Raw genomic sequence first — 18,721 nt, 5'->3', positions numbered from 1 at the left:
ACTATGTTTTCCAAACCTATCCTAAATTCCTAATCACAATAAAATGAAATTTATTATTTTTTAAAAACACGAAATCTATTAGATAACACGTATAAATAATGCAAACTGTAGATTCAAATTCTCTTAAATACCATTTCGTAAATTAGATAAATATTATTTCATGAAAATATTACTTAATGATGTTTATAAAACTTGTTAATTGTAAATTAGTCTGGTCTCATGTGTTTTTTCTTCTCGCAAATTTAATCTCCGTAAGCTTTTTTTTTTTTGGTTGTTATACTTATACATAACCATCATACAATTTTTGCTCATTATATATTTTTTTAAAGAAAAAGATTAACATTTATTTCTTGGTAAGCATGCTTCTCTTGCGGATGATACAAACATAGAAGTAGAAACATATAATTATACTGTAATATTTAGAAATGTAGCAGAACACACCATCTCAGTAAAATGTAGTACTAGAATTTTGTAATGAGTGTTCTTCCTACACGAAACATAAAATCTGATAATTCAGAGACATACACAGGTCTTGAAAATGTGAGACTTAAATGAAAGAGTTAATGAGATGAAGAGTGGGAAAAAACTTAAAAATACTTCATCTAATTTTTATTTGGAAGTTTAATACTTCATATTTTTAAATTAGAATAAAAATACTTCGTTTAAATATTATTAGACTAAAAATACTTTATCTTTATAATATTAGTAGATTCATACTCACGATTTAACATCCATTAACTAGCATAACAGAGTCAGGTAATTTATTCAAGTTTTCTAATAGATATATACATTCGGTGTGGTCTTGTGGTAATGCTACAATTTTATGACCCACCCTACGCGGGTTCGATACCCAGTAACTACAAAATTTTTAGTTTTTTTTTTGGTATTTTTTTTTAACCAACGTTGCGGTGCATCTTCCACCACTGAGAGAGCATCAGCGGAGGAGACAGCGACCCAGGTAATGGATTCTCCATTGAAAGGAGTCAGTTAAATAACGAAGCTGGTAAGCCTCCATTGCTTTTACTAAATCAAAAACATTATTACCAAAAAAAAACCAAATCAGACTAGGAGACAGATCTGGTATACTCAATCGGAGGTTGCTGATTAGTGATTACGTTTCCTCCCACCGCGAGAGCTCCTCCTCCTCTGCCAATGGTCTGCCGAGCCGAGATCACTGCCAAGCTCCTCCTCCTCCGCCGAGCCGAGATCACTGCCACCGTTCGTTGGTTAGAGAAAAGAACAAAAAAAAAAAAAAACTGAAAACCTGCATTTGATGGGCATCGAACCCTCGTGAGGTAGGAGATAAAATCAAATCCTTACCACCAAACTACACCAACATTAACCATATTTTATGTAATAGACAATATATAGCTACAAAGTTAACACCGTTACACTATTCCGTCACGTCTTTTTGGGATGTTAAATCGTGGGTATGAATCTACCTATATTATGAAGATAAGGTATTTTTAGTCCAACAATATTTAAAAGAAGTATTTTTATTCCAATTTAAAACTATGATGTATTAAACTTTTTAAAAAAAAATAGATAGGGTATTTTAAAGCTTTTTTCCCGATAAAGATCCCACAAATGAAGGAAATGGGATGGGATTGGATATTTTGATCAATAGGACGGACCTAGTTCCTATGCGGAGAAGGGGTTAAAAGAGGTTCAAGTGCTTTCACCACAATGCTCATGTCTGGTCTTAAATATGGATTGATACACACACAAAGTGCAGCCACCTGATAAGCCTTATAGGGTCTATATACGAAGGAAGGATAGAGAAGATGGAGCACGTGTGGAGCGTGAGAGGAGCACGTGCGAGGATTAGTTAAGCTTTTACATGCTTTATATACTTTGTAAAGAGGAAAAGTTTGTTATGCTTGTTTGTTGCAAATAAACAGATTGACGCATGTGTCATCTGGGGAATGAGAGAAATGTCTAACTGCGTCTAGAGTCTCTTGTTAAAAAGTTGTATTGATTCAGAAGATAATAAAGGAGAGTTCTTTTCTTATAAATTGGTGCGTCGTGATCTTGGGTTGAATCTAACGCTACGCAGAGACGAGAAGAATCAAGAAGAAGATCGCAACAATGGTGATGGAGATGGGATTATCACCAGTTCGCGAATTATCAGAGGCGGAACAACACGAGGAGTCCTTAGCCGATGTTTATGATCAGTTGAGTGAGATGCGCAAGTCCGAAACCAAGTTTGAGTCACGAATCAAATCGTTGGGTTCACAGATGGGATCCAAGATTGAGTCGTTGAGCAAGGAGATGAGATCGCGGGATTAGGATATGGAAGATTTGACCAGGAAATTGGACCTGGTGCTCAACTCTTTACCCGGGATTGAACCAACTCGTGAAGTGGGTGGTTCGAGTCATTCGATACCGCGTCAAGCGCAAGAAATTCACAGTCAGGTACGTTTTTCTAACCAGGAACCTTGCCATAGCAACATTAGGCCTGGGCTTAGAGAAAATTTGCTCAAGAATGTAGAAATGCCAATCTTTGATGGAGTGGGAGTATACAGTTGGGTTGCTCGGGTGGAAAGATTCTTTCGAATTGGAGGATATAACGATGATGATAAGTTAGCATTGGTATCGGTAAGCTTGAGCGGAGAAACGCTAATTTGGTATAACTGGGTGGTGAATACAAGACAATTTGGAAGTTGGGTGCAGTTTAAGTCAAGCTTAATGTTGAGATTTGGAAACCTGAAGATCAGAGGACCTAGCCAAAGTTTATTATATATTAAACAGACAGGGACGTTAGCTGATTACATTCAACGATTTGAGGATTTATCCTCTCAAGTAAGCGGTCTTGATGAACAAAAGCTGGAAGGGATATTCTTAAACGGGTTAACACAATTAACACAGGAAATGCAAGAGCTGGTGCATATGCAAAAACCTCGTAATTTGGATGAAATGGTAGCAGAAGCCAGGGCTATGGAGTCAAGCATTATGAGGAGAGTAGTTAATAAGGAGCTTATGTTAGCCAATAAGGAGAATACTGGATCTGAAAACAAAGGGAATCCTCTCTACAATACAAACACATGGAAGACTAAAACATTGTTCACAGAACCGGTTGTTAACGTGGAGAAACAGACTACAAGGTTTGAATCAAGGCCGAGAAGACACAACACAAATGCAGAATTAGATGAAAAGAGAAAAAAAGGGGATATGTTTCAAATGTGATGCTCCATGGTCTAGAGAACACAAATGCCCAAACAAGGAGTTGCGAGTGTTAACAGTGTTCAACGGTTATGAAGTCGAAGTGCTGAATGAATGTGATGAAGAAGCATACACAGACCCTGTAGGCGAGTGCATGGCACTCTCATTCTCTTTTTTTAGAGGAATATCTGGTCCATCAACTACCAAATTAAGAGGATCAATTGGAAAAGATGCAGTGGTTATTATGATGGATAGTGGGGCAACTCACAATTTTATCTCACCTGCTGCAGCGAAGAAACTGAAACTTAAATGCAAAGACAATCCAAACCTAAATGTCAAACTGGGAACTGGCATCTTAGTAAATGGATTAGGAGTTTGTGAGAAGGTAACATTTTCTGCTCAGAATTTGGAGTTTACTACTGACTTCATTGTTCTTGAACTGGGACAGATCGATGTGATATTGGGAGTGTAATGGCTTAGAACCTTGGGTGATTGTAAGGTGAACTGGGAAAAGAATGAGATGTCATTTATTCACCAAGGCAAAATGGTTTCCTTGAAAGGAGAATCTGATCTGATTTGTTAATAAGATGTCTCTGAAATTTTTGACGGGTGGTTATGCTGTTAATTCCAAAGGAGTAGCAATGGAGTTGTGCAACCAACAAGTGAATACAACAATGGTAGCACCTCTTGATGATAGCATTCAGGCAGTGTTAACAAAATATGATTGCGTGTTTGAGATTCCTACTTCTCTACCACCAATCAGAGGAAGAGAACACTCTATCTCCCTTATAAGCGGTACTACTGCTGTGAGTGTACGTCCATATCGATACCCACACGCACAAAAAGAAGTGATGGAGAAAATGGTAAAGGAGATGTTAGACTCAGGCATCATTAAACCAAGCCAAAGTCCATTCTCCAGTCCAGTCCTCCTAGTAAAAAAGAAAGATAACAGTTGGCGTTTTTGTGTGGATTATCGAGCATTAAACAGAGCTACAGTTCCTGACAAGTTCCCAATACCTATGATTGATCAATTGCTAGACGAGCTTAATGGTTTTGTTCTTTTCTCCAAACTAGACCTGAGAGCTGGTTACCATCAAATTCGAATGAAGGAAGAAGATGTGCCCAAAACCGCTTTTCGCACTCATGATGGACACTATGAATTCCTGGTTATGCCATTTAGGCTCACCAACGCTCCATCAACATTTCAAGCACTTATGAATGAGTTATTCAGACCAGTCTTGAGGAAATTTATTCTGGTATTTTTCGATGACATTTTGGTATACAACGAGAGTCTGCAACAACATGTAGAACATCTGGAAGTGGTCATGAAAATTTTGAAGGAGAATCATCTGTTTGCCAATAAAAGAAATGTATGTTTGCCCAACAAAAAGTGGACTACTTAGGACACATTATATCTAAAGAAGGTGTAGCTACTGATCCTTCTAAGACTCAAGCCATGACCAACTGGGTAACACCGAAGTCAGTAAAGGAGTTAAGAGGATTTCTGGGCTTAACCGGTTACTATAGAAGGTTTATCAAGGGTTATGGAATATTAGCAAGACCATTAACAGAGCTATTGAAGAAAGACAGCTTTGAATGGAGTTCAGAAGCTCAAACTACGTTTGATAAAATGAAACAAGCAATGTCTACTGCTCCGGTGCTTTCTTTACCAAACTTTGATGAGATCTTCACTGTAGAGGCAGATGCATCTGGTTTCGGCTTGGGAGCAGTATTGATGCAGAACAGGAAACCTATTGCTTATTTCAGTCATGGACTAACAACTAAGGAGCAGCTTAAACCGGTGTATGAGAGAGAATTAATGGCCATTGTATTAGCCATACAATGGAAGCATTACTTGTTTGGACGTCACTTTGTGGTACACACGGATCAGAAAAGCTTGAAGTTCTTGCTTGATCAGAGAGAGGTAACCATGGCCTATCAAAAGTGGCTTATTAAACTCTTGAATTACGATTTTGAAATCGTTTACAAACCTGGAGTCGAGAACACATCAGCCGATGGTCTCTTTAGAATGACACAAACCGATGGAACACTGTCATCAATCCTTCTGTGGGCATTCACAATTCCGACGGCTCTACAACTACAAGATATATTTGATGATATTGAGAAGGACGAACAGTTACAGACTGATATCAAAACTTATGCAACCAATTTAGACGAGCATTGCAAATTCTCTGTTAGAGATAGGAAGACTGTGGTTTAAACATCGACTGGTGATTCCCAAGACTTCAGACTCGATACCACTTATTCTAGAAGAATGTCACGCAGGGCTATCTGGAGGACATTCTGGAGTGCTTAAAACAGTGAAAAGGATCCAGCAATCATTTCACTGGGAAGGTTTAACAAAGGATGTACAGAAGTATGTGTCAGAATGTTAAGTTTGTCAACGACACGAATATTCAACCTTATCTCCAGCAGGTTTACTACAGCCCTTACCACTACCGCAACAAGTTTGGGAAGCCATCTCGTTGGACTTTATAGAGGGTTTACCAACATCCCACAAGAAGAACGTGATATTGGTGATAGTAGACAGATTAAGCAAATATGGCCAATTCATTGCCTTGCAACATCCATTCACAACTTCTGAGGTGGCCAACTTGTTCGTTAAGGAAGTAGTGAAACTTCATGGGTATCCAGCTTCGATTGTATCAGACAGAGGGAGTACTTTTTTGAGCGCTTTCTGGAAAGATTGTTTCAGACTATCTGGGACAAAACTGAAGTATAGCACAGCCTTCCACGAAGGACAAACTGATGGACAGACAGAAGTGTTGAACATGTGCTTGGAAACTTATCTTCGATGTTTTGCGTCTTCTCATCCTCGTACTTGGCATCAGTATTTAGCTTGGGCTGAACTATGGTATAATACATCTTACCATACATCGCTTAAAACCTCACCATTTAAAGTCCTATATGGAAGAGATCCTCCTGCTATAGTTCGGTTTGAAGAACTGTCTACAAAGGTGGTGGAAGTCAAGACAATGCTAAAGGAAAGAGACTTGATGCTGGACCACATTAAGAACCAGTTAATACACACACAACAACTAATGAAGAATAACGCAGATAAGCACAAAATGAAAATAATATATTAGTTGATTAATCATCAAGAAGAAGATGAGATGGGCCGGGGATTAATTGAATATTTGATCAGTAGGGCTTCCTATGTGGATTCTGAGGAGTAAGAGGAGAGGATTTAAAAGAGGTTCAAGTGCTTTCACCACAATGCTCATGTCTGGTCTAAAATCTGGATCAATACGCACACAAAGTGCAGCCACCGCGGCTAGCTGACCATTATATCGCACCATATTCATATATAGCAAAAATAAAATCAGACTCATGAAATGTTTTAGTTGTCATATAGAGATGAATGTGAACAACATAACTATCGCTTGTTTTCTTTGGCATTTGTTAGAAAAAGGTATGAACTGTACTTTGATTATAATGTTAGCAGATAAACCAGTCTTCTATTTTCTAAGCTAGAGAAAATCTTTAATGCTGCAATGAAACAATAAGAGGAATAATCAATGTTATTGGATTAAGTACCTTGGTAACAGCTTCGGAAGGGCACTCTCCGAGTAGTCTTGGATCAACCCATTGCTCCACTTTGTCTTTGGTTAGTTTAGGGGTTGCCTAAGACAACACACAACATCTTTATCATTAATCAACACTTATATAATTCATTTCTCTGTTAATTAATCTCTTCCCACAAATTTAGCTTTCTCCATTGTTGTTTTAACAAAATAAGTTCAAAATTATAGGCCAAAAAGTTTTCTTTGAGGTTTTTGAATGTTTTAGAAGATTTATCTTATCAATGCAAGCCAACAAGAATATAATTATCTAAAGAAGAAAGAAAATATGCAATAAACACTACCCATCTCACTAGACTCTGCTCTCCTGGTGGTAAGGTAAAATCAATATCTTTACGACCTGTAAGGAGCTCCAGCAGTATAATCCCAAAACAGTACACATCAATCTTTGTGCTCAATATTCCTGTCAGTGTTTATCTGAAATAAATAACCCAAAATGTTTAAAGAAGACGTGTTAGCCTCTGGACTGAAAATCACTGTTCAAAATTGATAAAATATCTAAAAAAGTACGTTACTCTGGAGGCTGGAGCCCTATGGCCATAACTTCCTCCTATCATACAACACAACCGGCTGAGTGAAAGCGAACAGAAGGATTGATGTTGCCAAGGTTACTAAATTTGAAAAGAAATTCGAAAACTACACTCAATATTATAGTGATTTGAAAACTACACATTTTGAAATGAAAATGGACAGAAATACCCTTATTATTAAACAATTTTAACAAATTAAATAAAAACATTAAATAAGAACAATAAAAACTTATTTTATATTCAAAAATAAATCAACTTTAAAAATAAATTACTTTTTAAAAATTTTAAATTCGGAATAAATTAGTTAATAATTTAAAATTATAACGAAAAGTATTTATTATATTTTAAATAATGATTACATCAGTCAATTTTTGATCTTAAAATTTTGAATAAATAAATTTTTTTAAATATTTTTATTTTTTAGAATTAAATTTAGTTAAAAATAAATAATTCAAGATTACAATTTATAATATATATATATATATATATATATCAATGTTGTAGACTTATTTCATCAATGTTGATTTATTTATATTGTCGACTTTTTGAACTATCATTTTGTTTTTGTCTTCTGTTGACTTAATTATCTTCGTCATCGACTTATATTAAAACAATTGACTTATGTTATGGCTAGTGGACTTATAACTTAGTCGATTTTTTTAACAAGTGACTAATTTTTTTTGTTCATCGATTTATATTTGTTTTCTGTTGATTTGTTTATATATTGTTGATTCATTACATTCTACATTGATTTATTAATAAGGTCGATGTTTTGAATGGTTGACTTAAATTTAATTTTTGTTGACTTATTTATTTTTCCATCGATTTATTTTAAAATTGTCGACTTTTTTTTTGTTTGATTGTTTTTTTACAAAGTCAACTTTTGATGATATTGACTTATTTGTTTTGTTTGTTGACTTATATTTTTTTCCCGTCGATTTGTTTGGTCTCAGTAGACTTATTTTATTTTAAGTTGACTAATTAATATGATTGACTTTTTGAATTGTCGACTTATATTTATTCCTGCTGATTTATGTTTTTTCTTTGTTGACTTATATTAAAAAGTCGATTTATTCTTTTACTAATTGATTTGTTACATAGTCGATTTGTTTGAACTGCTGATTTATTTTCTAAAAGCTCACAATTTTTTATTATTTTATTAAAGTTAAATAAAAAAAATTGAAAAATTATTAGTGAATTATACATTTATTTAAAAATAATATTATCTAAAACATTTACTAAACATAAATTGAATAATTCTAATTAATTTTATTTTCATTTTTATATAATAAAATTTTAAAATTAAATTACTAAATACCAGATCTTTAATCACGATTGAGTAACAGATTATTGGATCGTGATCCACGATCTAGAAGATTTAATAACAATAGAATTTAGTTTTTAAATTAATCTATACAGAAATGTTATTTAACAGTTAACTAAAATCCCTATTTTATTGGAAACTGCATTTCGAGATTGTATTGTGATTCTACGGAAGTTTCTTGTTCACATTACTTCCTTTTTACTTCTCCACGTAGACAGTAAACTGTGATTCTACGAAGATTCTTGTTTTGGTAAAATGTTAAGTGTGATTCTTCGAAATTTTAAATAAAAATTTATTTGACTGCCACTAATTTGGGTTTTGCAATTAGCGTTGTTGCAGAAAAATGCTTCAAGATGATGATGATGCTATGTCTTGCTCGAAGAATGAGTTGTTAGGAGAAGATGTGGTAGATGATGAGGATGATGATGATGATGATGATAAGTTTAGTGGTATCGGTGATAGTTTTGAGTATGATACCACTAATGGTTCTGATGAAGATTACGACGATCTGCAGGAAGAAACTTCAAAATTGCAAATGGAATCAAGTCAATTAACAATTCATGTAGGTAAAGAATTTAAGAGTAAGAGAGAGCTGCAATGGAGGCTGAATATGCTTAAACTAGAAGAAGACTTCCACTTTCGAGTTTACAAGTCAGAGCCATCTCTTCTTCTGGTTAAGTGTACTGGTGATAAACGCTGCAAATGGAAGGTAAGAGCATCAAAAATAGACTCCACTTCTGAACGTTTTACAGTGCGGAAATACATATCGGTACCTACGTGTCCCTTGGAATCAAGAAAACCTGGAAGAGTGACAGCAAGATTTATCAGCCAACTTTTTGAGAATGACCGAGGCGAAGATGGCCATAACAGCAAACCCGCTGATATTAGTAGCATGATGCGCATCAAATATGGTTTTGAGATGAAGTATTGGAACTCATGGAAATCACTAGAACATATGAAAGAATCAGTAAGGGGTACAACATAAAGTGGATATGAGCGTCTCCCAGCTTATATTCATTTGATCAAGAAATACAATCCTGGAACAATAGCGCATCTTGAGAAAGACGTTAATGACAGGTTCAAGTATTTGTTTATTTCATTTGGTGCATGGATACACGGATTTAAATTCCTGAGGAAAGTAACTGTGGTGGATGGGAGTTTTCTAAAAGGAAAGTATGAGGAGCTTTTGTTAGTTGCAACTGCGCAAGATGGTAACTATCAGATTTTTCCCATTGCATATGGAATTGTTGATTCTGAAGATAATGCTGCTTGGGAATGGTTTTTCAGTAGATTGAGAGAAGTGATACCCGATAGCCCAGACTTGGTTATAATTTCTGATAGGCACAAGTCTATTGCAAAAGTCATTACAAAGGTATATCCAGCTGCTCGACGTGGAATATGCACATACCACCTGAAGAAAAACATCATTACCAAGTTTAGAGGGAGTGAAAATTTGGGTTTGGTGAAACAAGCTGCAAACACGTATAGTTTGCCAGAATTTGCAGACGTATTTCGTTAGATTCGTCAGGACAATCCAAGATTAGCTAATTATTTAGAGAAAGCGGGTATCACTTTATGGTCTCGTGCTCACTTTTCAGGAAATCGGTATAACGTTACCACTAGCAACATTGCTGAATCTATCAATGGTGCATTGAAAAAAGCAAGGGAGCTTCCAATTGTTAATTTTCTTCAGTACGTAGGGGATATGCTTAGTAGGTGGTTTTATGAGCGTCGACTGGCTGCTGCACTGTATGAAGCAAATATCACGCCTCCAGTTGACAAGATGCTGAAACGAAGATCTGTTATTGAGAAGCACTTAAAAGTGCATCCAATAAATACATACCGGTTTCAGGTAAAACTACCTACTGGAGATTGTGTAGTTGACTTTGAGCATAAGACATGTACTTGTCGCAGGTTTGACGTGCACAAAATACCATGTGTTCATGCCATTGCGGCTGCCAGGAAAACATCTTTGAAATGGGAATCTCTTGTAAGTCCAAAAACTTGTTTGTTTGGCGCAAATGCAGAGAGTATTTCTCCTATAGAAGAATGGCTTATACCGCCAGAAATCGCTGTCTAAGCATGTCGTCCTCCTAAAATGAGGAAAAGATCTGGGAGACGTAGAAAGTGAAGATATAAATCTGCATTAGAGAATGCTACACAAGCAAAACGCCCTCGGAAGAAACATGCATGCTTTAATTGTGGTGTTTCAGGTCATAATTGCAAGACATGTTTGTTATGATAAATGATCAAGTACTGCGAGAATAAATGATGTAACTTACATCTGATGCTGTTTTAAGTTTTTAGTATTTTTTCGTTTGAATTCTATTGTCGTTTAGTTGATTTCACCATACACTTGTACTGTCTTTTGTTTTTTTTCAAGCATGGAATCATTTTCTCTTAATTTATGTTTTCTTTATGGCAATTAGGAACTGATTATATGTACATTATATGTTGCTTTGCTATGAGATCGGTTTGTACATATTACTATTTGATAAGGGGAAGCGGAAGCTGAACAAGGTACGGTGCTCTGGTTTGGTGACAATAAAACAGAGCAAGGGTAGAACAGAGGTGGCGTGAGTAGATGAGGTGTAAACGAGAGAGATAAGGTCAACCTGAATAGATTACTATTTTGTTTAGATCACCATAAAAGAGCAAAGATTAAAAAAAACCAAATGTACTAGAAAAAATGAAGATACAAAAGACCAAAGATTAAAAAAAGGAATTATGAATTCTTAACCCAAACGTTAAAAGAAAAAAATGTTCAAAAAAAGTGAAAAAAATAATAGAAACCAAGGTTCTTCGACTCGTTCAATATTTCTGCAGCTAACTTTGCACGGATTGCCTTAATGTGGGCATCGTCAAGGCCCTTGAATTCACATTGCAGTGCCAAGCATTCGATATACTTAACCGCATAAACTCCGCAGTCACCTGTTTGAACATTCTGCGGGATCTTATTCGGTTTTGATATCTTGTATTTAGCAACACTCAAACGTTTCTCTTTCTCTGGTGCAAACGCTTTCAGCATGTAGGGTATCATCTGCGCATAAGGCTGGACATGCTCGTCCATTTTTTCATCATCTGCATACCCAATGATGCTGTCATACACATGGATAGTCCTTTTCGGGATACATATTGACAGTGCAGTCCAGTGATTGTTTTTTATATGTATCACCACATATATGTTATCAACGTCTTTTCCAAGCTGTTTATTTGTACATCCTGCACTAGGCAACAAACCTGTATAGTAATTGATAGCACCTGATTTCCATTTATAATTCTTTGGGTCTTTTTTGAACTCTTTGAAGTTATTGCCAATGGCTACTCTGAATCCAGTATCCATAAATGCCATTCTCCCACCTCTATACGGACATGGACTAATCAAAGATCTTCTCCGAAATAATGTCATTGCTGCATCGATGTGCTGCAAAACCAACAACGTGGTTAAGTCTCAGTATTAAACAATACAAATAAGGAAATATATTTTATAGCTTACCAAATTACTAATATGTTTCTTGGGAGTCAATAGGTCTTTGAAGAACTTTTTTCCTACTTCTTGCCGTGAACTTCCGCATGGAACCGTTCTGATAAAAAAGATGCCAACTATAAATACTAAACTCTACTAGCATCATAAAAGTTTGTGTTCAAGAAAATAATTAATAAATCTACAAATTAACTTACACATTACGAGTAATCCATTTGTCTAAGGCGGTTACCAATGCCTTTTCAACTGGCTCGAAAGGATCATACGTCATCCATGGTCGATCTTCGGTTAGGATCTTCTTAAGGGGATCATTAGATGTAAACGAGGATTTGAGCTCTGCAGTAAGCTTTCTACTCCTTTTGTCCTTATTAATTTCCTTATCCTTTTTCATCATAGCTTGAAGTTGTGTAGTAAATTTGTCTAGTTCCCTCGCCATAACTCGATCTATTATTGAAGATGTATCTGATATAGCTTTAACAGATGATGCTTCTTCTTCCTGACGATTAACACTATCCACTTCGCAATTTACAGAATCATCGTCTGTTGGTAATTCTTCAATTGATATATCTATTAATTCATACGTTGAAAGCTGCAAATTAAAATAAAAATAAAAAACAAATAAATATAAGTAGATTGCAAATACACGATCAATAAAAGTCTTGGTCGTACGTGTATATATAAAAATCAATATAGTAATCACTTTTTACGTACTGGCTTGTTTTTCACTTGGTTTGTTAGAGCATGTGGTGTCTTTCAGAGGATCATTGCTAGGGAACGTGGTGTTTTTCAGAAAACTATCGTCTTTCAAAAATTCTTCATGGACAAGTGTGGTTGGTACAATTCCTCTTTCGATAGCAGCCTCAAACTTATCCATCCTTGTTATCAGATTCTTACCTGTTTCTTGTATTTCTTTGATGCCCTCTTCAAGTTTATCCATCCTTGAATCCATCTTTTTAACAGCAACTTCGAGTGAAGAGAAACCTTTATGTAGACGCTCTCCCATTTGCTCCAATGAATATACAAACAATGTCTTCAAGGCGTCATCATAATGTTTCTTTTTCAGAGGCCTACCTTTTTTATTGTGTGATTCGCCATCTTCCTCTTCTCATGTTTTCTTAGGTCCTTCTAATAGACCTTTATCTTCCCAAAATTGTTTCTCGAAGATTTTACCCGAGCTTCCAGAGATTAGCAAGAACATATTATTGACCATGATATCTTGTTCTTCATCAACTCATCGGTACTATTATCCATAACACCTTTAACGAAAACCTGTAAAATACTATGATAGTTAAAGTGTATTTCAACAACAAATACTTTCAACGCCCTATAGCTATGGTTAGTTTAAGTGACGTTATCTTTACCTTAAAGACTAAAGACTAAACTACAAAGCAATCTTTATTAGACAACACTTAAAGAACAGCATTATACATAAAACTTTTTTTGTCAAAAACATTATACATAAAACAAGCAACCAAATTTAGACTTAAAATGTGAACATAAAACATACCAGTTCCTTGTTCTGGGGAAGATCATATCTAAATCTTTTTTTCGATCCCTTCCATCTCAGGAGTGGTGGAAACTCCATCATAGTTTTACATAAGTTTCCGCATTTCTTTCCAATCCCTGGTATAGCTTCATATGCCCACACTTGCAATACTTGGACAAAGCCATTGACACCATATGAATTTTGGCTCAAATCCGGCTTAGCTTTAAACAGTGATTTAATTAGATGTTGGAAGGCTACTCTTCCCCACGTATATGCTTCAAATTTTTCACGATCAAGAACTAAATAAATTGCTTTTGAAGCTATTCTTTTCCCTGGATGACGAGCTAGCAATAACCGGAAAACCAAAAATAAATAAACCAGTCTAATCCTGTCTTTACTTCCCCAATCCCTGCAATTCCTAATTTTTTCTTCAATCATAATGTAAGATAGTCCTTTGTTCTCCATCAACCCAAGTCGTTTCATTTTGTGCTTAACTGAACAAATTCTATTTATAGATATATATATTGCAATTCACCTTTGTGTCGAGATGATAGAGCTTGTTAGCTTTGAACTGAGGTTCTGAGCAGTTCATAAGATGGTGGTTCAAATTAAGCCCAATTCAACCACTTTCTCCACACCTATTTATTATACAGTATTCAGTTAGAAAACTAACTATATGCTCAATGGCTATCAACTGTGTCGTTTGGAGTTTGCAATAGAGAATTGAAAAGAGGAAATATTTTAAGAGAAGATAAAAGTGAAAAAGACATAAAATTGACATGAGATGAAACTAACTGACGTAAAAAACGTAGTCGATGACGGAGAGGGTACAACCCCAATTAAAACCCAGAATTAGAACACAACCCCAATTAAAACCTAGAATTAGAACACAACCCCAATTAAAACCCATAATTAGAACACAACCCCAATTAAAACCTAGAATTAGAACACAACCCCAATTAAAACCCAGAATTAGAACACAACCCCAATTAAAACCCATAATTAGAACATAACCCCAATTAAAACCCACACATGATTTATCACCTGCTTTAAATACAAAACCATGAGATGAAACTAACCACGGTGGAAAACGTAGTCGATGACGGAGAGGGCACAAAGTGAGAGCCGGCGACGGGAAGAAGAAAATATAACTGTGATTTTGTCTTTTTGTATTGTTTATGTTTTATAAAACCACTTTTTTATTTCTTTATCTGAATTTTAATTTTCTTTATTGATTAATATTTTCCATAATAAACTACTTTATCATTATCTAAAATTTTCAATATCTAAAATATAAAGAGTGATTTTAAAAAACAAAATCTATCAATGATAAGTTTAATTATTTTGTGTTTATTTTTTTAACGTTTAGTTAATAATTAATTAAAGGCATATTTTATTTATTTTATCTTAATTTAATCTTTTAGTTATTGATTCATATTATATATAATAAATTGATTCATCTTTTTTTTAAAAAAAAAATTCAGCAAAATTCCGAATATCTAGTATAAACAATGTTTTTAAAATTAATTTTTTCAAATGAATTAATTTAATTATATTGTATTTAATTTAATTTAATTTGTAACTGAGGACAAAATAGTCATTTAATTTAATACATAAGGTACATTTCAAAGACTTAAAAAATTTAGTATAGAGTTCAAATTTCCTATTAAGTTTGAGGTACATTTTCAAAATTTTCCATTAAAATCCCATTAACTTAGAAGACAAAAAACAGGACACTAATTAAGAAAAACACATACAAGCTAAGTGGTGCAGTTGAAATAGGTGAGCTACCTAATGGATTATTTGCTTGCCTTGGTCCCGCGACAACAATGTTACGAAAATCCTCATTCCCACACCAACGAAAGAACCAACTCATTACACTCTTCCCCCACACGGGCTAACTTAACTGTAATTGTATGCAGAAGACGAAATATGAACAAACAGCTATCAATACATTAAAACTTCTTGGTTTCTCACCAGGTGATGACAGCTCAGCTTTTGTATTGAAGCAGAGACTGACACATCAGAAAAAATTTGTAACCAATTAAATTATAACAATAATACAACTCATCTTTTTTTTTGCCAAGAGGGACCCATTTATTTCTTCTTCTTTCTACCGATCGATTTCTTCTTCTTTCTATCGCCCAATTTTAGTATTGATTTCTTCTTTAGCCGGAGAAGATGGTAGTAGCGGCAGAGGTCTTAGCGGATTCGTCGGGAAGATTAACTCAAGTATTTGTAGCTCTCATATCGGCCTCTCGACAAAGTCGCGTCCTGGACTTCCTGCTCCTAGAAAGGAAGAACCACCGTCGATTGGGTGTAGGAATGGGAAATTAATTGGTTTTGGTGCTTCTAGGAGGGTTTACATGGAAATGAACCTCGATTCCAACGACATGGTTGAACACAGGCATGGTTTAACTTCTCCATTGAAAGATGCTCGAAACAGAATATTTTGTATGTAATGTGCATTTACTATTATCAATCCGTCAACTAAGCTTCCCAATTACACATATTATCATGTTTTTCCCCAATTATTCTTGGATGCATGATTTTGGTTCATTAGGTTTTGTTTTCTTTCTGCTTGGAAAAAACCCAAAATAAAGAATTTAAGTTCACCTTGGAAATTTGTCACGTTGCAGCTATTCTAGAGTTGTGCAAGGTATGAATTTCCATGTCCTTGTTGATTTCCATGCCACAGAAAATGTGGCAGTTACTTGCCAATTCTTAATACTGGCTTTTCTAATAACTAGGAATAATTTCAACATCACTCTCTATGTCTAGGCCAATGCATTAGAATCTGTCTTTGAAAAAGTTTTTGCTCTTGTTTTAAACTTTGCAGATAACCAAGACAAGGAAGACTAGGGGTGGCATATGGAAAGAGATGTGGAGATGCCAATATTCCAGTGTTCCAAAGATTGGTACTTGTGTCCATTCTAGAAACCCTTGACAGAAGCGTGCTGCACATTTTAATAAGTTAACTTTTTATTATTCTCGTCTCTGTATGTTTAGTCACGCCATAGATTAGCTCGCGTCCTTGGTTATTCACACTTCGCAGATTATGCTCTTGATCGCAGAATGTCAAAGACATCAATGAGGATTTGTGAAGAACCCTTAAGTGATTAGTTTAGCATTCTTTATTGCTTGTTTGTAGTGACGCCCTTATTTGGAGGAAGATTTGGGGATTTGTTGTTTATTGAAAGAGTGTGTTGTACTGTAATGAACGAGAGTGTTACAATGAGTTGTCTTTTTTTTTTTTTTATGCCTTCTCAAGAACTAGGTTCTCAACACCATGTTCTGTTCTACAGGGTTTGTGAGTGAGAAAAAAAATCAAGAATTAATGGTTTGTAATCCCTAAACTTATTTGGTAATAAATTTAAAATATATTCAAAAACTAAATTTATGAAATAAAAAACTCATGATGATGTAAATAATAATAACAAAAGAAATTACTATTGAAATTATCAAAAACTTATGAATGGATTCCAAATAACATATTAAATTATGAAATCGAAAAAATATATATAACAAAATAAAATAAAAAAACCAATCCCACAACATAGCGCATGTACCAACCTAGCAACACATAAATAGAAAAAAACCTAAAACCAAAAATATTTCCAATGAAAATTGTCAAAAACTATATTAATAACGATTTTTTAATTACAAACACATATAAAATTATCCAAAAATAATAAAAATAAAAACAAAACATAAAACAATCTTGTGGCGTAGCGCGAGTACTATCCTAGTATATATAAAAAAACATATTTGAGCAGCTTCTCAAACTTATTGATAACATTAATAGATATAGTTCAGACACAATAAATAAACAGTTTGTATCAAACTTTATGCATGCACAATGACATATAAACATTTGTATAAGTATTAAGTGCCAATAAACATTTGTGAAGAGTAAGATTCTAGCTAGCAGCTTAATTATGGAAATGTATATATAAACAAGTAATATAGAGTATAGACACAACAAACAGTTACGTTTTAAATCAAGAATTGGCTATCTAAGAAAAGAGAGTTAAATGGTAAAGACCGTATGATCAATGATCTTAATTTATCTCTCTTTATATTACTCAACAGTCAAGAAAATACACTATAAGGTTTGCAATTTAGAGTCCCTAATCTCTCCTTAAGCCAGAGGCTCTCTCAACTAGCAAATGGTCAAAGATCTTATTTATACATATACTAACTACTCGCATGCCTATCATAAAGACAAGTATGGTTACCAAAACAAAAACTAGGATGTATACTGTTTCCAAAAGAAAGATATTGGATCAATTCCTTCTATAAGATGCGATATGATTCAGCTTGTTAATTTTGTAATGGACAAAATGGTTTGACTCGAGAAACTTGAGCATATACACACAAACATAATTATGAAAATTAACAAGAATTCACATACACGTAAAGTCAATATCAGAAGAACTGAAGAAAAACTTGGAAAGAGAGAAAAAAAAAAATTGAAATTCTATGATGAGCGTTGAATCTTCGAGGGTTGTGTTACCCTCGTAGATGAGTATTTTGAAAATGTCTAATAATTGTCAACCAATTTTTAAATAACTAGATGATGACCATGTCGCCTTTGTTGGCGGTACTAACTTGGACAAGTGTAAAATGGGTCATGAACTTAAAATATGCCTTCAATGAATCATAGTCAAAATCTCCCAAACAACCAAAGTGTACAAGATCCTTTGTCTTAGAGTGTATCTTTGAGCGTTGAGATCTGGGAAAAAAAGTTAGATAAAAAAAAAATAAAAAAAAAATAAAAGAAAGGAAGAAATGAAAAATTGAGCAAAACTGAAAGATGAAGAAAAAGGAATGTTTCTGGTTCAAATAGGAGTTTCCAAATGCAGAGATTATGTTTCTAATTGGAAGATAGATGTCTCGGTATGAAACACTTGTAAACAATAAGTTTCTTTGGAAAAGAAACAAAATTATATATACTAGGTTAGTTTTGTAAGGTTTTTTTATAATTATTTTTTGTTACATTTTTAAAAGGAGCACAAAAATATGTTTTTTTTTGGACGTGTAAAACCACATGTATAAAGTTCCACAAATAGCACCTTTTAAATTTAATTAATTAATTAATATAATTTAATTATTATTTCTTCTCTAAAACAG

General features: G+C 34.3%; 1 protein-coding gene across 1 annotated transcript; it reads left to right on the top strand.

Annotated features, from left to right (window-relative positions):
* Nucleotides 1–8,961: 8,961 nt before the first annotated feature.
* On the top strand, nucleotides 8,962–10,698 carry LOC147947707 (uncharacterized). The gene is made up of 3 exons (XM_087507410.1): nucleotides 8,962–9,592; nucleotides 9,668–10,132; nucleotides 10,217–10,698. The coding sequence occupies exons 1-3, from the start codon at nucleotides 8,962–8,964 to the stop codon at nucleotides 10,696–10,698; spliced, it is 1,578 nt and encodes a 525-aa protein (XP_087363536.1).
* Nucleotides 10,699–18,721: the final 8,023 nt, after the last annotated feature.

This window comes from Camelina sativa, chromosome 3, assembly GCF_030686135.1.
Source record: "Camelina sativa cultivar CO46 ecotype springtype chromosome 3, ASM3068613v1".
Taxonomy (NCBI): Eukaryota; Viridiplantae; Streptophyta; class Magnoliopsida; order Brassicales; family Brassicaceae; genus Camelina; species Camelina sativa.
This window is presented reverse-complemented; position numbering and strand designations above follow the sequence as displayed.